Source organism: Aedes albopictus, chromosome 2, assembly GCF_035046485.1.
Source record: "Aedes albopictus strain Foshan chromosome 2, AalbF5, whole genome shotgun sequence".
Classification (NCBI taxonomy): domain Eukaryota; kingdom Metazoa; phylum Arthropoda; class Insecta; order Diptera; family Culicidae; genus Aedes; species Aedes albopictus.
In genome coordinates this window covers 53,946,226-53,968,803 of record NC_085137.1, presented here as the reverse complement: position 1 = coordinate 53,968,803, position 22,578 = coordinate 53,946,226, and the positions used below count along the sequence as shown (strand labels likewise).

Below are 22,578 nucleotides of genomic sequence, written 5' to 3'. Positions count from 1 at the left end.
GTCTTCGGGAAATCATTTCAACCAAACTGAAGTGGCATTTTAAGGGCATTTTTGATTCAGTTTCCATAGGAAAATTGTCAGAAAACATGCACAATAGTGGACTACCAGGAATCTTAAATAATTTTCTTGTATAATTTGTTGTCAGAAGAACATATGAGCTTCAACTTCGGACAACTGACAACTTCCACAATTAGCTACATGGGTTCCCCAAGGCTCATGTTTAAGTCCCTTGCTTTATAATTTCTATGTGAAAGACATTGACAGTTGTTTGGAATGCCCATGCACACTGAGACAACTTACAGATGATGCTGTGGTTTCTTTAAAAGGCCCACATGCAGAAATGTTGCAAAGACCATTGCAAAATTCCCTAAATAATCTGTCCAGTTGGGCAAGAGGTTTGGAGATCGAGTTTGCTCCGCAAAAAACTCAGTTGGTTGTTTTTTCTAGAAAGCGGAATCCAGCCCAACTGAAGCTTAAACTTTTGGGAACAGAAATCGACCAGTCTTTAACTTCGAAATACCTTGGGGTCTGGTTTGATTCAAAAGGCACTTAGGGTACCCAAACTAAGTATTTGGTGCAAAAATGTCAAGAAAGGATCAATTTTCTACGCACAATTACCGGAACATGGTGGGGCTCACCCGGAAGACTTCATAAAACTTTACAAAACGACTTTTCTCTCTGTTCTCGAGTATATTGCTTTCTGTTTCCTCTCAGCAGCAAACTGCCACCTAATAAAGTTGGAACGAATTCAATACCGTTGTTTGCATATTGCCCTCGGCTGTATGCACTCAACGCATAATGCGAGCCTAGAGGTCTTGGCAGGGGTGAAACCTCTCCAGAACCGCTTCTGGGAGCTCTCGCTAAGGTTACTTATCAAGTGTGGAGTGAGCAGCATACTTGTTATTGAAAACTTCGAAGAAATGCTCAGTCTGAACACTCAGTCAAAATTCATGAGAATTTATCTGTTCTACATGTCGTCTGACATAAGCCTACCAAGTTCGGTTTATGTTGCTGAGCTGGCAGCAATCAACTTCGCTTTGGAGATGATTTCCAACATGCCCACACACCATTTCTTTATCTTCTCAGATAGTCTTAGCTCGATTGAGGCACTCCGGTCGATGAACCCTGTAAAACATTCATCTTACTTTCTTACAAAAATAAGGGTGCAGATGGGTCGAAAGATCAATACAAGATTACCTTTGTATGGGTCCTCTCACATTGCTCAATTTATGGCAATGAGAAGGCGGACTCTCTCGCAAAGGTGGGCTCACAGGAAGGTGAGATCTATGATAGAAGAATTTCACACGATGAATTTTTCCATTTTGTTCGCCAGAGTTCTCTTCAAAGTTGGCAAAATGATTGGCGAGATGGCCAGCTGGGACGGTGGTTACGTTCCATTATTCCTAATGTTTCTTTGCGAGTGTGGTGTAATGGTTTGGATGTAAGTCGCAATTTCATTCGCGTGATGTCAAGACTTATGTCCAACCATTACTCGCTAGATGCGCATTTACACAGGATTAACCTCGCGTTGAGCAATGTTTGTACTAAGTGCGGTTCCGGTTATGATGACATCGACCACGTAGTTTGGCAATGCTACTTTTGGATACCCTTGAGGCCCGAGGTAGACAACCCTTTGTTCTTGTGAGGGATATGTTGGGGACCCGCGATGTCACATTGAAGCGTCCCGTTACTTGGGGTTCTTCTATAAACTATTATACACAAGGATGTGATATCTCTTTTATTCACAATGTCCGTGTTTTTCACTACTGTAATTGATTTTACAGTTTATTTCGTTATCTTAACTTCTAAATAAACACTATTACACAAATACGGTTATGAATGAATTCACTGTTAACTGCTAAATCAACTAACTCGTCCGAATTGTTAACTCAAACTCTCGATTCTAACTCTGATCCGCGGTAGAATTCAACCGAAATGTCTTCTTCAACATTGTCACTGAACTGTTCACCAACTGATTTAACTACTGACTTGATTTTGGACAGTATCTTGAGGTGTCCCACATGGGAGCTCAAGACTTATCCGATGTGCTGCCTGCGTTAACGTTGTCACCGAACTCCCGACAACTGACTGTTCTCTACGAACTGTCTTCACTGACTGCCCCGACTGAAGCCAAAGCCTCCGTATTTATAGCCTAAATTTCCTAGCAATACCCGAACCAGCTTGGGCGTGTCTAAAATTCCTACGATCATTCTCGTCTTGCCGAAGATGTCATGATAATTCCTAACAATGCCCGAACCAACTTGGGCGTATCCAAAACCCTACCAAATGAAAATACTAATAAGTCCAAAACCTAGACCTCTACCTATCCTACTTGTCCTCATCGTGATTAAAATCCTTCTCTTCTTGAAAACATCACGACTCTTCTATCTTCGGCGTATCCCAAGCCCTACCAAGAATATTAATACCAACGAAAAACTTAAATCTCCTAACCACGCCTGACTTGGGCGTGTTCGCACAAAACCTACTGAGAATCTTTACACCAAGGCCTACATCTTCTAGCCCCGCCTCACTTGAGCGTATACAAGGCTTGGGTGTGTGAAAGAATTGAACCAACCATCGACGTCATTATCATTCTCCCCATCATCATCATCGTCACCATCATCATCCTCATCGTCTTTGGAATTTGGCACCAAATTCTCCAAAACAAAGCACCCGCTTTGTTATTGAAGTGTACCTTACTTGGGCACAGTGAACCCTAGCCGGCCCCCGGCCGCGGATGTTGGTTGAAATTATACCCCCACATTCTTTTCTTTCAGTTTACTCGAAGTCAAAACAAATCGAGTGCAAAACAAGTCCGGCGCCGTATGCCGCCAATACGGTGTCTCAATTTCAGAACATTCCAGCTAAGGTTCACCTGAGTTCAGAACCTTACCCGGCCAATTCGGCGCCTTGATTTCGAAACAAAAATAAACAATCTTTGTTCCAGCGCGATCAATATGATGTCGCGGTTCTATATCATTCTTTCGGGTTTATTACCCATCGTTGTCCCAAGCGTAATTGAAATTGCATCACACCGACCGGACCTAACGCGGTGCAACACGATCGCACCCGGCCACCACCGGACGATGATGGGTTATAAAAACTAGGTCAGTAACGAATGGTGCGATTTTCGTTGCTTCCAATATGCCGCGCGTGAGGTAGGTAGACCCTACGATGAAAATTGAATCTAAAATCCCCCGGGCAGCTGTTGGGAATGTGGGGTGAAAATGCATTTTTGTTTCAGTTGAATTGACTTTGAATATCGGAAGGCGTGGGAATATTTAGGTCTTTGCAACATACATTGGATGTATTTTCGACTTTCTTCGCTCTGTTGGTATAAAAATTTAATTCGCTTGTGTTTTCTTCTCCAGTGTTTTTTCTCTGTTTTATCCTCTTTGTGTTTCCAAGCTGCTCCTGGCCAGCCGGAAGACCAAGTCCCACAACGAGTTGGTACCAACAGCACAAGGCAACGAATACGCGATTTTCGGCTCCGCAAAGCGTTATACGCGATTGAGCCCCAAATAAATGAACAAGATTAACTGAAGTGGCATGTTGCATGTTGATGAATATCGCAGCAGAAAGAAGTATTGGACATTGCTTGTGTACATATTCTTAAAATTTGAGAAATTTGGTGGTGGTTTAGTCTATTTAGATTTTAGAGGAATCTGTTCTGTAATTGATAATTCACATTGAACCTTATGGTGATCTTGGTAAGTTATTAAACTGTATGTGTTTTTCTGTCTGTTAGACTTGCTGACCTTGAGGTATTTGTACAATCCACCATTGTCCACTGGGCTTTAACAAAACATATATAAAGACATCTGTTTTTTTTTAAGCCACGCAATTTGGGTCCATTTTATACAAGAATGATATTCGGTATTGAGTAAATCCAAGATTATGATGAAAAATTCATATACAGTACACTATTTTGAACTTTTAGAAGGTAATTCAATAGCTGGATATCTGCCCGCCTACACAATATACCAAGATTGCATGCTTCCAGAGCCTAACATTTCATAAAGCAGAGGAATTTTGAAATGCCGTTTTTGAATTTGTGGTTACCATGGTTGGATTTCGGAAATCTTCTCCATACCAATATGTATGTAATATTCAAGGTCCTTTCTTACTTAATACTTATGAGCTACAACTCGTAGCAGGGAGTTTACCTCGAATGAAGTATCCGCCTCCCCTGGTCTCGGTCCTGAGCCAATAACTTTCAGCCGCCTTGAACATTTAGAGTCCTTAGGTCTTCCTCAACTGGAAAAAAGCCAACGCTTGCGCGGCCTCCCCTTCCTGGTTCCCTGCTGAATAAGATTTCAGCTTGTCGTTTCTCTGACATAAGAGCTACGTAACCAGCCCACCGCAGCCTACCGTGCTTTATTCGCTTAACTATATATATCTCTTTATATACTTGGTACAATTCGTAATTCATGCGACGCGCCGCCAAATGCCATTCTGCAGTTTAGCGCCGAGTATTGTTCGCAGCACTTTACGTTCGAGGACTCCAAAGGCTCTCCGATCAACTTCTTTCAACGTCCACGTTACATGACCGTATAAAGCAACCAGAAGAATCAGAGTCTTGTACAACTCGAATTTTGTCTTCGTTTGCAGTCTACGGGACCTTAACGGCCCGATTTGCAGCCGTAATCCGTATTCTCACCTCACCAGATGATTTTTTGAAAAATCTGTATCTTATACAAAAATAAAAGCCGTGTAACATTTTGATGACCAATTGGTCTTGTAGAGGATTTAAAAACGTAATAAAAACTGACACTTTTTATTTCGGTTTTATGGTGGTTTTTTAAACCTCTTCTAGATTATCTGACTAAAACATGTTACTCGGGAATATCTCCCCTAGCTCAAAAACCTGTATTTCATATTACCCGAAATTTGTACGGATGCTCTAAAATCTGTATAATACCAGAGGCTCAAACTCCTTAAACAGCCACCATTTTGATTTCAAGCCGCCGTATTGTAAATTCTGGTCGCCATTTCAGACTCCGGCCATATTTTCCATACCAAATATTCCCATATTGCATGATTTTAGAGCCTAATTCTTTTTAAAATCACCTATATTTTGAGCTTTGTGTCACCATATTGGATATTGGACCGCCATCTTGAATATTCTGGTTTCCATTTTCGTGCTCTTAACATCCCCATACCAAATATATCAATATTACATGGTTTCAGAGCCTTAAACTTCTCAAAACAACCGCCATCTTGAATTTTGGGCCGCCATGTTGTATGTTTTGGTTACCATTTTTGGACTCCGGACATCTTCTCTATGCCAAATATACCCATATTGCATGATTTTAGAGCCTAAAACTCCTTAAACAGCCGCCTCTTCTATTTTAGATGTGAGTCGCAATCTTGGATTTTAGGTTGACATCGTTGTTTTGTGGTTTCCATTGATGATTTCCGCATGAAATTCGGCAACCATGCTGAAGTTTACAAAATTGTACAAAAGTTATAGCAGCAAGTGCTCAAAATAGGTCCCCTGCCCAAATGGTCCCACACTCTTCCTCTATGTTACGTTACTTTATTTTGGCTTCAACTCTGCTATTTAAAGAATGAGCATGATTTATAGAATAGTCTCTATCATATTACACCCCTCGTGGAACCAACCCAGTCAACCAGTCATCGTATAAGATGTTGTATAAGATGTTAAAGTGGAGGTGATATACGTACATTTAACATGCGCCTAAATGGAGGCATGCACGCATATGGCCTCCACTTTATCATCTTATGCAACATCTTATACGATTCCTGGTTGTCTGGGAAGTCTGCTCCTCAGTTCAGAGTTATACGACAAATTTTGCACTCTTATGAGAGTTTTCGGTATCAAAGCTCCACAACTATTTCATCTTCTACTTATTCTTGACATAACATCCCTACTGGAACAAACCCAGTAAACTCCAAACGACAACATACAGCAGTGGACACTAATTCGATTTAAGCTGATACTGCCCAGGTAACCAATAAGCATTTGAATACATAAGTGACCCGATTTTGTCAGCCCCTTTTCGGAACACATTTTTTGCTCTCTTCAAAAACAGTTTTTCAAACATTTTATTCCTTTATGTTCTGCATCTCAGTAGTAGTTTGATGATAAATAATAATAAATTGCATAAAATGTGACCGTAAGATAATGAGAGCAAAAAGTTCGTCGCCAAATTTAGGCTGACAAAATCGGGTCCTTACTGTAATCATAGCAGTTTCACTGCTAAACTGCCCTATATTAGCAATTGAAATGCTATTTAAAATCTGATACAGGTATTCTTCGATATAACGTACCTTCGATATAGCGTACCCTCGATATAGTGAATTCAATATAACGTACATTATGCTTCGATATAACGTACAACATTGAAAAATTTTCTGAAAATTCTCACGAATAACCCGTAGATAAACTACGAAATCACTCAAATCAATGTTTTGTTGCAGCATTAGCCTTATATTCTCGGAGGAATTTCTTCCGTCATATGTGAAATTATTCCTGGTAAAATTTCTAAAGCAAATGGTGTAATGATCGCATGGGGAATTTTTGTAGAAATTCCACGTGAAGTTACAGCAGGAATTTCTGGAGAAATTAGAAATAAATAGAGCAAATCTAGTTGAAATTTTTAGAGGAATCAGAGCGAGATTTTATGAAGAAAGCTCTGGGGGAATTGTTGTATGAGATATTCAAAAATCATTTGAAAAAACTTTTGGAGGCACCCCAGCAAGAATTCCTGAAAAAAATCAACCGGGATTCCTGGTAAAATCTAATCAGGAATCCATTGAGGAATCTCTGAATTAATTCCATCAGGTGTTCTTGGAGGAATCCTTACAAGAATTTTCGGAAAAATTATCGATATATCCCAGAAGGGAACTTCTAACGAATATCTGAAAAAAAAAACAAGTTTTTATATCGGAATCTTGCGTCTTGGATCAAAGGATCCTTGGAAAAAAGCTATGGAGGATCTTTTTAAAGGAGGGGGGGGGGGGGTGGTTGGTTGAAAAGTCCCAAAAAAATGACCACGTGGTTTATGGACAGCCCCATATTTCATGAGGAACTGCACCAGGAACTATTACGTGAATTACCGAATAAATTCTGGAGGAATTTCTAAAGGATTTACTGAAGGCATCATTGGTTGGAACATTTTGACTTGGTGTCTTGCACAGATACTCAGGACCCGAAACGCAACCAAAAACGCTTTGATCTGAGAAAACGGTTCCGATGACCCACGCTAGAATATTTCATACTCGGGTAGATAGATATGGGATTCGGTACATGTTAAAGGAGTGGTAAGTTTCATAAATGGGAATCCTCACGTGTGCTGAAGTCTCACGATTCGTGTTTCGGCTGATTCGTCAAATTCCCATGTTTCATATACAATCTTATCCTTATTATTATGGGAAGCCGTGGAGTAAGACTATAGTGTAGTGTAGTCCACAGCACCCGGAAGCATGCTGCAGTAGCAGCAACGGCCGCAATGTACCGGTGAGCTCGAACCAATTGTAAATTTAAATAAATTCCAAAAGTTCTAAGTTTTGATTTCTCCAATAAATGCTGTATGTGGCCTTCAGAACCACAGCTTATTTGATTATAAGTTTTCTTTTAGAAATCGTGTTTTCCGTTGTCTGTTTAGCTTTGTAATGTCCGCTGTTTCACCACACCAATAGATAGACCACCACAACGTCCCTGAGATCCAGGTAACAAAAAAGGCCTTGAGTACCGACTCCAGAAACAGCTGTCGGCTCAAGACCATCAGCTTGGGGCTTTGGCTGGTCCCCGTCTGGGACCTACCGAGTAGAAACGCCTGGCTCTAAGAGGCTCGTGTCAGTATACAGGGTGTTAGGTTCCTGAGTGCAAACTTTTTAAAGAGTGATAGAGGACCATAAATAGTGAAACAAATTGTTCTACGCATATGGTCAAATCTCAACCGTTACGTAGTTATTGAATTTCCCATGATTTTGACTCTGATTGCCTTAACTGGCTATAACTTGAAAATGGTCAAACTCATCGATTTTTTTCCCTTATTCGAAAGATTATTGAACTTTCTATCAAATGACATCTTTGAATCGATTGGTTTAGTTAAATAACTAAGTTTTCTAGAGCAAATAGCTCAAAAGTAGTGTGTTTTAATTTGTTATTGTCAATTATCTTTGAAAAATCCGTAATAATTTAAAATTCTTTCTTAGGCAAAGTTATGGTCCCTGTTTCACTCTACAATTCGTTGTTTGACATCAAACTTCTATCTCTTATCGTTTTCTTGCAATTTTGATTTAAACATCGCATTTCAGATCATAAATTTGCAACTGTCATGGTAACCACTTTTTTGCGCACTGTGCCGCACATTTAAATCAAAATAGCAAGAAAACGATAAGAGCTAGAATTTTGGAGTCAAAGAACGAATTGTAGAGTGTAACAGGGCCACAACTTTTCCAACGAAAGAATTTAAATTTATCACGCATGTTTCAAAGATAATTGACAAAAACAATTTAAAACACATTAGGGGGATTCACCAAACAGCGTAAACTGATTAAACGTCGCGATCACCAAGCCAATCTTTGATTATTTCATTCGCAAAATCATGAAACATTTCAAATGAGCAGAAAATCATGGCTTACGCTGTAATTTAATCTGTTTAGTGAGTACCCCTACTATTTTTAGCTATTATGCTCAAGAAAACTTATTTATTTAACGAAAACAATTGATTTGAAAATGTCATTTGATAGAAAATTCAATAATCTTCCGAATAAGGATAAAAAAACTGCGATAAGTTTGACCATTTTTAAGCTATAGCCAGTTAAAGCAATAAGAGTCAAAAACAAGTTTGCACTCATGAACCTAACTCCCTGTATATGATCAGTTCACCGGTGCTGGTCTGGATCACTAAAACGGCCAAAATTTGAAACGCTTTGACCGATCTACATCATTTCCAATAGCTTCAATAGTTCGATTCGAGCTATTATTAGTAAAATCGGCCAATAGTAAGTGCCTTAAATGTGAGTGATCTTTTTTTAGCACAGACATACATACATACATCATCTCTATTCGCCGAACTGAGTTGATTGGTATATGTGACTCGACTCTCCGAGCCTACTATTGGTTTTTTTTTTTGATTGAACATTCTGTACACTTTGGTATATGAAAACTATACAAAACGCTTGTAAAACCGGTAGTCCTCTATGGACACGAGTCATAAATCATGCTCCAGCAGGACCTACGAGAATTCTGAGTTTTCAAGCGATGCTGAAAAACATAAACCGTAAATTTTCGGCACATCATTTCTCCACAATTTAACTAAATGCACGAAAAGATGTAACAAAAATATTGTCTTGCGGAATCATAGAGTTTAATATGTCACAAATTATATTTCAGATCATCATCAAGTGCCCGCTTCCCTGGGGCACCAGATTTCGCCACATTGAGAAAAGCGATCAATCTCTAAAATCTCTAGGAACATGTTCGAATAGCCTTGTTTTGTAAAATCATGAAGTTGGACATATCGCATTTTGCGATTCACAAGCTGGGTTTCAGAAACAATAGCCATATCCTTGTGTACATCGGGCTTACGAAATCATCGGAGAAGTGACCAAGTATGTATCCAAAATCTATAGAATCATGATCTACAAAGTACATGCTGGTAGGCGGAACCGAACACGACCGGGTTCGTCTGGATAGTAATGTTACGGTAGACGGGGATACTTTCGAGGTGGTGGAGGAATTCTTCTACCTCGGATCCTTACTGACGGCTGATAACAACGTGAGTCGTGAAGTTCTAAGGCACATCATCAGAGGAAGTTGGGCCTACAACGGGCAGAACTAAGCAAAGGTACATTTTGTATATCTCAAATTGGATTCTCACAACCATCAGGAGATTCAAACGAAGCCCCGCCAGATGTAAAGAGACACAATCATAATTCGTATAAAAAAGTAGAACAGCTCACCTGATCAGCAATATCCTCCATATCGAGTGCGTCCGTGTCCATCGAACTGCGCTGCTGGTGCTGTAACAATAGATTTTTCCGCTTCGATGTAGGCGTCAGCTTCCCATTCTCAGTCAAACTGTAAAAGACAGACAATCGAATTTGCATTATCGTAAAAAAAAAGCAAACACCTGGCGACCGAGAAGAGGAATTGAATAAAAAGCAAAATAAACTTCTCACCTCGGTGTCATGATGGTTGCCTGCGATTCGTTCCAAATGCCGTCCGAGTTGTCCCGGGTGGCGAGCGATTCCGACGAGTGGAACGGCGAATGCGATTTGATCGAAAGTCTCTCGTCGCGCGATGGCGAAGGAGGTGCCGTTGCCGTCCTATCGTCCTTCGAGTCCGCCTCCAGCTCTTCCAGGAGACCCTTTTCCTCCTCCATACTGGTGGGATCATCCAAGCTAACGGACCGCTTTCGAAAGGATTCCTTCCGCCGGTCGGCATCGCCCGGGCCAGGACCGCCGATGAATATGCCTTCGTCTTTGATGGGCGTTTCACTGAATTGCAGATTTGCATCCTTGTGCGGATCGACGACGGGGGATTTGAGATCTTCTTCGCTGGCCGAAATGGCGCTGGTCGGGGCTTGGTCGGATGGTTTGGTCTTTTTTCGATCTAGGAGGATTTCCCCCTCGGAGAGGGTTTTCTGCAGCTTCTTTTTCTTGACGGCACTAGGCGAGGGGACAGGTGAGATGCGAGGTTTGAAATCGATGAAAATTTCCTGCTCTTCTTTGTCGTCTTTTTCGCTTTCGGATTCGCATGTGGAACAACTTTCGTCAGACGAGGACTTGGTGTCGTCCTGCATATCCAGAGGTTGGATGTTGGGAGGGGTGATGGGGCAGGATGGTGGAGGATGCGACGGTTGCGAGAAGATGGGAGGTTGGGGTTTGACTAGTGGTTGGAACTGTTGTTGCTGAGGCTGTTGCTGTGGTTGATGTTGTTGTGGGGGTGGTTGTTGAGGTTGCTTCTGTATTTGAGGTTGCTGCTGTTGTACCTGGGTTTGAATCATGGGTTGCACTTTTTGCACCTGCTGGTGAGTGATGGAGTTTCGACGGGTTAGGGTGTGGGTTTCCGGCGTGACATAAGCGTAGGAAGCTCGCCGTTGTTGGTTTTGCTTATCTTGCTGCATCGCTACGTGGTGCGCGGACATTCGTCTATTGAGACTATTGCTGTCGAAAGAACGAATATCTTGATTAACACTACCGTTCGAGATGAGCAACTCTTGAGGAGGCATTTTGAGCTGATCTTTGAAGATGATCTCATGATGATGATGTGGATGATAGTCGAGTCGTCGTGGCAACGTGTGAGTGTGGAACTCTTCCGGTTTATGATGGATGCAAGTTCTCCTCGGAAGGCTGTGGGTTTCGAATACGTAACCATTTTCATGACCATGGTGGTGGACTTGTTCGATGTCTCTCCGTAGAATTTGAAATGGTTCATTCGATAAGGTGTGGCTTCCTCGCCTTGGAATAACAATACTGTCATACATTTCATATGGGTAGGAACTAGTCTCGTACGACGCTCGAGATCCGTCTGTTGATCGGTACGAGGTGGCACTATCCTGCGAGTGATTCCGCGAATGGGTCATGATCTTGTCCAACGGATAATTGTCGCTTCGGGACGTTTCCGAGTGGCTCATCTGGGACGAAGTCCGCGAAGGCATTTCGAAATGTTGCATGAGCGGTGATTTGGATGGCGGTGAAGTGATAGTGAAGGGTGATTTGGGCGGTTCTTCAGACTGTGTTCGATGAAGCAGCTCATGCTCGGTGGGACTGCAGGCGAAGATGTTATGTGGCAAATGTAGAAAAGAATGAAATTACATAAATTTAACTGTAAAGTATGCATGCATGTAGATTTGCTTCTGTGATGAATCATTGCAAAAGTATTAAATCCTTATCATCAGTGATCAACGCATACTCGCACCACTCTATGTTTATGTTTGCTTTATTTAGCGCGATTCTGCATAAAAACCTCAGTTTATAAAAAGTTTCTTTGCTTTTCCTTTGAATTAACATTTGCTTAAAAACATCATCCAACTAGTCTAAAAAGTTTTCCCATACACATGAGGAAACAATTATCAAGATAAAATTTACTACATTTCCTGATGGAATACTCTAGCAGCCATGCTGCACACCACTCAGGACCGCTCAGATCAATTCACCCGATTGAGCAATCGATTCATCACGGTGAGCTTGCGATAGCATAAAAAACCATCCATCAAATACCATCAACTTACGTTTTCAGTTCCTCCGACTCGATGCCGCCGACATCGATACCGTTCTCCTGTATCCGATCGGCTGCTTCCGAAAGGCTTTTCGTCAGCTTCCGGCCGTTCAGCCCACCGTTGGTCTGCGCCCCTTGCGATACCATTTTTACCTGTGTGAACGAAACGATAAAAGAAAACGAAAGCAAATGTCAATGGAGGCACCTTTGAGCGTCAATCAAATAAAGCCCAACCAACATCACCAACAACAACACAACAACAACAGCAGATGCCTGGCAAACTTTGGCTCACAAAGCGTACGATGGAGGAATTTTCATTCTTCGGCAAACGTGGCCAGATGGGAGCAGAAGCTGATATCCTGAGCCTCATGTGGATGACGCCTTTGTCGAGGAAAAGTTGTACCGTGCGTTTTTAAAGCCTTACACAGTCAGTGGAACAGTTTTTTCCTAATCCTTCGATTGGAATAGACCAGACACAGTTGAAGCTGATGATGGTGCTAGGAGGGCGTCCGTTATGAAAGAACAGACATATTTTCCATAAATCAGTGCAGAGGCAGAGGGTGAAAATTTATGAACATTCTATGCTCGGAATAAGCCTCTTCTTACAACTTAAAAAAAATGGAGGCTTTTCGTCAGGCTAAGTCAAACTTTACGGGTTTCTTTATAAGAGGATAACATGAACAACCATCGTAGTGGATGCCACGTTATTGCTTTGAGTGTGCGAAAATAGATGTTACTGAAAATATAGATATCGGAATCAATATGTGGCGACGATTTCCAACTAAAATTATTTCATATAAAATAATTATAGAACTGAATTTTCCAAATATTTCACTAGCATATTTTTTAGACATTATAACTTATTTTTTACAAAAAACTTTAAAAAAATATGTCATATTTTTCACAAGTATTTCTTCAAGGAGTTTATTCAAGGATTCATTTCACGTTCCTTCGAAAACTTCTTCAAACATTTCCCACAAGGATTCGTTCATTTTTTTGTAAAGGATTACTTACATAATATCTTCAACTATTTTTCTTTTCTTTATAGAAATTCTCTAAATTGCCTTCAGAAATTCCTCCAAGGGTTCCTACAGAATTTCATCTTCAAGCTTTCCATCAGGAATTTTTCCAACAAATCCTCCAGAAACAGCTTCCAGAATTTCGTCATTAATTCCACTGAGGTTTCCTGTAGGAATTTCTTCCAAACAATTGTCCGGAACTTTTTTTAGAAAATCTACCCAGATTTTTTTTTAGAAAATTTCATCAACATGTCGATTTGATCAGGGATTTCTCCAAAAAACTTGTTTAGGACAGAGACGAACCAGCCAAGGGCTGAAAATCTCTTCAATAAAATTAAATCAATCAAAAATCCAAAAACTTCTTCAAAATTCCTCCAATGATTTCTACATGATTTTTTCTAAGGTACTCTATAGAAATTACTTTCGCGATTTCTCATGGTTTCTTAATTCTTTTCAGAAATTTCTCAATAATATTATTAGAAATTCCTTCAAAATTTCATCAAGTATTCCTCCAGAACTTTCTTCACTGCTTCCATTGGGTATTTCACTGGGAATCACTTTTTAAGGAATTCTTCTAAAGATTGCTTTACCGTTTTTAGCCGTTGACGCCACTTCTGTGCACGGGCCTGCCTCAAGAGTACTTTTAATGTTTCTTTCAAGAATGCCATCAAGCATTTCTTCGAATATTCATTCAAGAATATCTCCAAGAATTCTTGTAGGAACTTCTCCAGGCTTTTTTTGATTATTTCTTCAAACAATTGTTTTTTTTTTACTTTTTCAAGGCTTTCTGTTGGATTTCTTCAAAAAATATCCATTAAAAATGTTTCCAAGGCTTCCTTTAGGAACTTTTAACCCACGAGCGATCGCGCTGTTGTATTTTGTACAACACGTTGAAAAAATCTCGCTTTTTGTACTCAGCATTAGCGTGGTGCTGATGCAGGTAGTCAACCGCGCGAGTTACGGAAGGTTAAGAATAAAATAATCTTATTGAATTCTTGAAGGGTTCCCTTTTTCCAAAGATTAGACGGAAAGTTTCTCCAAAAACGTTTTCAAGAACTCCTCCAAGGATTTCTACAAATATAATCCAACGAAAATCTTTAGGAATTCTCCTAAAACAATCATTAGGAATTTTATAAGAAATCCCTTATAAATTCAGCAATTTCCGGAAACATGCCTCTAGAAATTCTTCCATAAATTCTACTGTGATTTCTTCAAGAATTCTTTCAGTGTTCTTTTGAAAACTCATTAAAAAAGCTCCTTAGATTTTTATCAAACATTACTCCAAGTATTCCACCAGGACTTTCTTTGACGATACCACTAGGTATTTCATTGAGAAACTATAACTCTTTCAGGAATTCCACCAAGTAATCGTTAAGGAATTCTTCCACAATTGCTTTACCGTTTTCTTCAAGTTTTTTTTTCAGGATGCCTTAAAATAGTGGTAGCAAACAAGAACGTCAAGAGTACCCTTAAAGATTCTTGAAAGTATTCCATCAAGTATTCCTCCAAATATTCATTCAAGAATTTCTCAGGGGTTTCAATCAGTTGGTCGAACACTTGTTTTATTTATGTTATCACGGATTGCTGTATGATTTTTGAAGGCTTCCTTCAGGAACTCCTGAAAAAAAATCTCAATTAATTCTTCAAGGCTTTCTTCAGAAATGTTTCCAAAGATTGAATGAAAAATACCTACAAGATGTCCTCCACCGTTTTCTACAAAAACAAAACTTCTAGAAAAATCTTAAAAATCTTTAGGATTCCTCGTAAAAAAAAACATTCTTGAGCTCCCCCAAATAATTCTTAAAAATTTATCTAAGGAATTCTGTAGGAAATCTCTTATAACTTGAGAAATTTACGCAAATATACGTTTAGATGTTTTTTCCAAAAATTCTGCTTTGATTTCTATAAGGGTTATTTAAAAGTTTTGTTTTCTGATAAAACTATGATTGACTCTTTTACGATTTTATTGAAGTATTTCTCCAAGAATTTCTTTAGAAATTTCGATAATGATCCTCCAGGTATTCTTTTTTGAATAATATTATAGAATTACTCCAGGGAGCAATCTAGGAATTTCTGCAATGATATCTCTTTTTTTTTTTTTTTTATCTAGTTCGTTTATTTGGGGCTCAATCGCGTATAACGCTTTACGGAGCCGAGGATCTTTCTTTGTACTTAATAGTATACATTATACAGAGTAATAACTTTTTAATGATATCTGTTAGTAATGGGTGGAAGCCAGGGTACTCGTGGCAGCTCGAGGTTAGAAGGTCACATTTTGAGGGATGGACAGGGTAAGGATTGGGCCAAAGGTTTCACTGCTGCTCATCCGGGGGTGAATCGCATCTTGCTAGCGTATTCGGTGCCTTGTGGTGTTGGTACCAACTTGTTGTGGGACTTGGTCTTCCGGATGGCCAGGAGCAGCTTGGTAACACAAAGAGGACAAAACAGAGAAAAAAAAACTGGAGAAGAAAACACAAGCAAATTAAACTTTTATACCAGCAGAGCGAAGAAAGTCGAAAATACATCCCATGTATGTGACATCGCGGGTCCCCAACACATCTCTCACAAGAACAAAGGGTTGTCTACCTCGGGCCTCAAGGGTATCCAAAAGTAGCGCTCTGGAGGCGTCATTATCCGGGCATTGCCAAACTACGTGGTCGATGTCATCATAACCGGAACCGCACTTAGTACAAACATTGCTCAACGCGAGGTTAATCCTGTGTAAATGCGCGTCTAGCGAGTAATGGTTGGACATAAGTCTTGACATCACGCGAATGAAATTGCGACTTACATCCAGACCATACCACCACACTCGCAAAGAAACATTAGGAATAATGGAATGTAACCACCGTCCCAGCTGGCCATCTCGCCAATCATTTTGCCAACTTTGAAGAGAACTCTGGCGAACAAAATGGAAAAATTCATCATGTGAAATTCTTCTATCATAGATCTCACCTTCCTGTGCGCCCACCTTTGCGAGAGAGTCCGCCTTCTCATTGCCATAAATTGAGCAATGTGAGGGGACCCATACAAAGGTAATCTTGTATGATCTTTCGACCAGTGCACCCATCTGCTCCCTTATTTTTGTAAGAAAGTAAGATGAATGTTTTACAGGTTTCATCGACCGGAGTGCCTCAATCGAACTAAGGCTATCCGAGAAGATGAAGAAATGGTCTACGGGCATGTTTGAAATCATCTCCAAAGCGAAATTGATTGCTGCCAGCTCAGCAACATAAACCGAACAAGGTTCCTGAAGTTTGTGGAAGGCGGTGAAATTTTCATTGAAGACACCGAAACCAGTGGATCCATTTATGCGAGACCCATCAGTGAAGAATCTCTTACAGGAATTGACATTTTGGTACTTTTCGTTAAAAATGCGAGGAATAGATATACATCGAAGTTGATCTGGTATTCCATGAATAGCTTGTTTCATGGACAGATCGTATTTAACAGAGGTACTGTCATTAGTGAAGTGTACACGGGGAGGATTATAACTTGGTAGGCTTATGTCAGATGACATGTAGAACAGATAAATTCTCATGAATTTTGATTGAGTGTTCAGACTGAGCATTTCTTCGAAGTTTTCAATGACAAGTGTGTTGCTCACTCCACACTTAGTAAGTAACCTTAGCGAGAGCTCCCAGAATCGGTTCTGGAGAGGTTTCACCCCTGCCAGGATCTCTAGGCTCGCATTATGCGTTGAGTGCATGCAGCCAAGGGCAATACGCAGACAACGGTATTGAATTCGTTCCAACTTTATTAGGTGGCAGTTTGCTGCTGAGTGAAAGCAGAAAGAGCCATACTCAAGAACAGAGAGAATAGTCGTTTTGTAAATTTTTATGAGGTCTTCCGGGTGAGCACCCCACCATGTTCCGGTAATTGTGCGTAGAAAATTGATCCTTTGTTGACATTTTTGCACCAAATACTTGATTTGGGTACCCCAAGTGCCTTTTGAATCAAACCAGACCCCAAGGTATTTCGAAGTCAAAGACTGGTCGATTTCTATTCCCAAAAGATTGAGTTTCAGTTGGGCTGGGTTCCGCTTTCTAGAAAACACAACCAATTGAGTTTTTTGCGGAGCAAACTCGATCCCTAAATCTCTTGCCCAGATTGACAGATTATTTAGAGAATTTTGCAATGGTCTTTGCAACATTTCTGCATGTGGGCCTTTTAGAGAAACCACAGCATCATCTGCAAGTTGTCTTAGCGTGCATTGTCCTTCCAAGCAACTATCAATGTCTTTCACGTAAAAATTATAAAGCAAGGGACTTAAACATGAGCCTTGGGGTAGGCCCATGTAACTAATTCTGGAAGTTGTCAGTTGTCCGAGATTGAAACTCATATGTTTTTCTGACAACAAATTATACAAGAAATTATTCAAAATTCCTGGAAGTCCACTATTGCGCAGTTTTTCTGACAATATTCCTATGGAAACTGAATCAAAGGCGCCCTTAATATCCAAGAAAACTGAAGCCAGTTGCTCCTTTTCCGCAAAGGCCAGTTGAATATCTGTTGAAAGCAACGCTAGACAATCGTTTGTTCCTTTGCCCTTGCGAAACCCGAACTGTGTATTTGAAAGCAAGTTATTCGATTCGACCCAATGATCGAGTCGTGATAGGATCATTTTTTCCAACAATTTCCTTAAACATGATAACATAGCAATTGGGCGGTATGAATTATGATCAGACGCTGGTTTACCAGGCTTTTGAATAGCTATTACTTTGACCTGTCTCCATTCATGCGGAACGATGTTGTTCTCCATGAATGAGTTGAACAGGTCCAGTAATCGTCTTTTCGCGATATCTGGGAGATTCTTTAGAAGATTGAACTTGATCATATCGCTTCCCGGAGCGGAATTGTTTGATGAAAGAAGAGCCATAGAAAGTTCCAGCATAGTGAAGGGTCTGTCCAGAGAACCGTCTCTTGGGGATGTTTCCCAAGAAATCGGTTGTGCTGGGACTGAGTCTGGGCAGACCTTTTTCGCGAAGCTGAATATCCAACGGTTGGAGTATTCGTCACTCTCATTAGAAGAAGAGCGGTTTCGCATGTTGCGAGCCACTCTCCAAAGCGTTGTCATTGAAGTTTCTCTTGAGAGACCCTCAATGAAGTGTCGCCAATAACTACGCTTCTTCGCTTTCAGCAGGTTTCTCAGCTGTCTTTCGAGCTTTGCGTACTCTTGATAAAGATCTGAGGTACCGTGCCTACGAAAAGTTTTGAAAGCATCAGATTTTTTAAGATACAACTGGGTGCAATCATCATCCCAGCCTAGTGTGGCTGGTCTTCTTTTGAAGGTTGCACTTGGAACACGTCGTTTTTGTGATTCTAATGCACTCTTATATATCAGTTCAGACAGGAATCGATACTCATCCAAAGGTGGGAGGGGATTGAATGATTCGATGCCAAAAGATACCGCTTCTGCATACTTTTGCCAATCGATATTCCTTGTGAGGTCAAAAGGAACCTGAATTGGATGGTCTGACCTTTCACTATTATGCTTTATGGTGGTTATAATGGGTAAGTGATCACTACCATGAGGATCCTCGATTACCTTCCACAAGCAATCGAATGATAGTGAACTTGACCCCAGTGATAGGTCGAGACGACTTTCTTTGCCGTCAGATGCAATACGTGTCACTTCACCTGTATTTAAAATGTTCAAATTGAAATCGTCGCACAAATCATAGAAAATGGCCGCTCTATTATCGTCATATGGTTCGCCCCACCCTGTACCATGCGCGTTCATATCACCCAGAATTAAAACTGGATGTGATAGTGCAGAAACCGCATTCCAAAGATGACGGCGGTTAATTGAAATTCTTGGAGGAATGTAAACGGAAGCTACGCAAAGTTCTTTACCCTTTACGTTTATTTGGCAAGCGACGATTTCTACGCCAGGATGAGTCGCGATTGGAATTCTATAAAATGAGTAAGTCTTTTTGATTCCCAAAAGAACTCCCCCATAATGGTCATCTCTATCCTGGCGTATAATGTTAAAATCGTGGAAGTTGAGTTCATCTTCAGAAGAAAGCCATGTTTCACAAAGGGCAAATATATCACAATCAGAGTTGTGAATCAAAAACTTAAACAGGTCTAATTTAGGTTTTAGACTATGACAGTTCCACTGTAGCACAGTGATCATATCTTGTACCTCACTTGATGAATTATCCATCGAAAGATATGATCGCAGCAAGGAGGGGCCATGATTGTGTCAGATTCCGAAGATATTCTTCTACTGTAGGTATAAACATATCAATAATGCCTCTAAATGTTTCTGGAAGGCTGAGGGCATTATATAAGCGATCCACGAGAACCCTAAAAGTAAACAGTCCTCGCTTGGGTCTAGGAGGCTTGCTTGAACTGCGAGGAACTTTGGTAGCTTTTTTCTTGCTACCTTGTCGATTATTTCTCTTTGAAGTGTATTTAACAGGCGGAGACGGGGGTGACAGGTTCTTGCTACAACATGGATCTGAAGCTAGAGGAACCTGATTTTCCGGAGTTTTTAAGTTTACCCCGTCTCCTTTAACATTAGGCAAACTTTTGAGGGAAGACTTTAAAAAGACCTTTCGGCGCAATCCCGGGGAAGATGATGACTTCCTTTTTCCAGGTGCGTGTACCTCCGAAAGAGATCCACCCTCATCAGTTTCGCCATCGTCCTGATCATCGGAAGACAACTCCTGATAGGGATTTTCAACTGGGACAGCTGATTCAGACACGGAATCTGGTGTTTTAAAAGATTTCACCATCTCCGCATATGTCTGTTTGGAGCGCTTTATGATAGAGCGACTCTCATTTCGAATGCGTCTTTTGTAAGCCGGGCAAACTTGCAAGTCGTGTGGATCTCCGTCACAGTAGCTACATTTTTCCGCTTCCTGTGTGCAAGAGTCCTCCAAATGAGCTTGGTTGCATTTGCCACAACGGGGCTTGTTGTCGCAAAAGCTATCACTGTGACCAAACTGCTTGCATTTGGTACAATTAAAAACCTTCGGCCTAAAAAGATGCACTGGGTAAAAACCACCATCAATTACAACAAATTCCGGGAGGACGGAACCTGGAAAAGTCACTCGAAAAAACGCTGAAGGCGAGTACACCTTTTTATTTCCTTCCATGGAAACCTTAGATAAGCGTTTACAGTCTAGGATAGCCACATCAGGAATTGACCTATTTTTGAATCGACCAAAGCCGGTCTTGATGTCCTCACATGTCAGCATTTCGTCGAGGATCTTCCCCTCCACCTCCACTTCTCGTGCTGGCACATAGACCGCGTATTCAACAGTAAACGCTTCGTGTTGAGCAATTTCATTTGCTGCTTTGTAGCTAGGTGCGGTAACACGCAGCTTGGATGCTTTCACTTGGTGAACAACGGTCCCAGGATACTTACGCGTCAGCTCTCGAGAAATCGAAAGCATATTCAATGGTTTGCATTTGCGCCGGAAATAGACAACCCAAGGTCCAGGCGAAGATGGCTGATAAAACCGCGTACGAGCAATGATATCATTAGGAGGCGTTTCGCCTCCAATCGAATCTTCCATGTGGAAACAAATTTATGAAAAATAATTCAAAAGTGCAAAGAGGAAGAGAAAAAACCTTAAAGTATTTACAGTGCACTTTCTTCCTTAGGACGACAACTGTTTGGTTTGTAAACCAAACAGTGTTAATAATATATAAAAAAAAAATAAAGCAAAAAAAAAAAACTTGTACTAATAATATACGAATTCAATTCTTATGATTATTTTAGCGCACCCTGTAGGATGCAAAAAAAAACGGTTTTGAAAAAAAAAGAAAAAATAGCTAATAAAAAAAAAACAAAAAAAAATGTTCTGTTATTTACAGTTTGTACACCCTTACCCGTATACAGTAGTTTGGGAACCACTGTAATGGATGTCAAAAAAAAGCACGTGGTCGAATGTGGACTGGGGATACAATAGACAAAAGCGATCAAAACAAGTTGGGCAGACAAAAGAGTGTATCGAAAGAGTGATACTTATCTGACCGGAGCAGGTAGATATTTATCAGGCAGGCAGATGGTAAAGCTGTCCGTCGCGTCTGCCTTCGCACCCGTCGCCGCCGTCCTCTTTGTTGACGGAGGGGCTGATGATGGCGATAATGATGACTTTTGGATGCGATTATTCCTTGACCTTGATGTACGATGATGCAAGCACCTCGCTTCCGCGTTGCGCTGGATACCACCTTGCGACACTACACTTCGCACAAGCAGGAGAACGCACGATATAAAAAACCTTCCGCAATTGCGGGGGAAAAAACTCTACTTGTTTAAAGGCTATCGCGTGGTGAGATACGGAGCACACGTCCGACTCGTCCAAATGCACAACAGGGAATCTGCAATGATATCTCACAAAACTTTCTGAATATTATTTTAATATTTCTTCAGGCATTACTCCAAGCATTGCTCTTGAATTTGATAAGCTTATAATTTTAGTGTTTTTTCAGATTTTTTTTCGTAATATGATCCTCAAAGATTATCGTCAAGTATTTTTTCAATAATTCTTGGAAAATAAGTAAATAAATGTCGGAAACGATCCTTAATGAAATTTTTACAAGGATCTTTAAAAAGCATACCTGAAAAAAAAAATCCTTGAAAGAATTCCAAAAGGGTTTGGAGATATTTTTGGTGGAATTCTTGAAAAATATTATGAAAGAACCTCTAGAAAAAAAAACAAAATTATTCCTTGGATGAAAAACGGGGAAAAACATGGAAAATCTTTTTTATGATGTCACTATAGAAAAAATCTGTAAAACAAATTCTTGAAGAAGTTTCTAAATCATTGCAGATATTTTTATAAAAATTCTTGAATATTTTTTTTGTGTAAATGGTTGAGATTTCCTACCGGGATCAATTCGAGACCAACATATAAAAAGAATCGAACAACCACTGCCCGCCTCAGCTTCTTTTTATGCGTATTTCGTTTTACTTATGAAAACTTATCCCGTTTACAGATAGAGGGGAGTCTGCTCTAACAGTTACTGGAGGATCTGGAGAAGCAAAAATTCGCAAAGGTTGTTACGCCCTTTTCAAATGTAAGACTTGAATTGATAAATTTCTCGAAAAATCGTTAGTACAATGTCTGCAGATACGCTTGTAGGAACTTCCACATCAGTTATTGGAGAACAAGGATTTTTTTGTAGTAAATACTGCAAAAGCCATTGAAAATCACTTTATAAATACTTGAGGAAATCTCTTAAGTTTTTTCTTAAACAAATTACAAATCATTGCAAAAATTGAGGAGGGTTTTTAAACAACTAAAGTTTCGTCTATCAAATTCCTTCTAGGAATTTTTGTAGAAAACCTTGGAGGAATTTTTGAAGGACTTTTTGGGAAAATTCTAGATTGATAAATTGGGAAAA

The 22,578-nt window shown here is 40.2% G+C and overlaps 1 protein-coding gene across 8 annotated transcripts in view; it reads right to left on the bottom strand.

Moving 5' to 3' along the window:
* Positions 1-22,578, bottom strand: part of LOC109409200 (uncharacterized) — a 504,613-nt gene that overhangs the window by 183,819 nt on the left and 298,216 nt on the right. For 6 of the 8 annotated variants that reach the window (XM_062849689.1, XM_062849690.1, XM_062849691.1 and 3 more), the window contains 3 exons: positions 12,210-12,349; positions 10,156-11,745; positions 9,937-10,054 (listed from right to left, as the gene is read on the bottom strand). In XM_062849689.1, the coding sequence (XP_062705673.1) occupies positions 9,937-10,054; positions 10,156-11,745; positions 12,210-12,349 (1,848 nt within the window). The remainder of the gene's footprint in view (positions 1-9,936; positions 10,055-10,155; positions 11,746-12,209; positions 12,350-22,578) is intronic. The other 2 variants (XM_062849695.1, XM_062849697.1) reach the window with 1 other exon arrangement.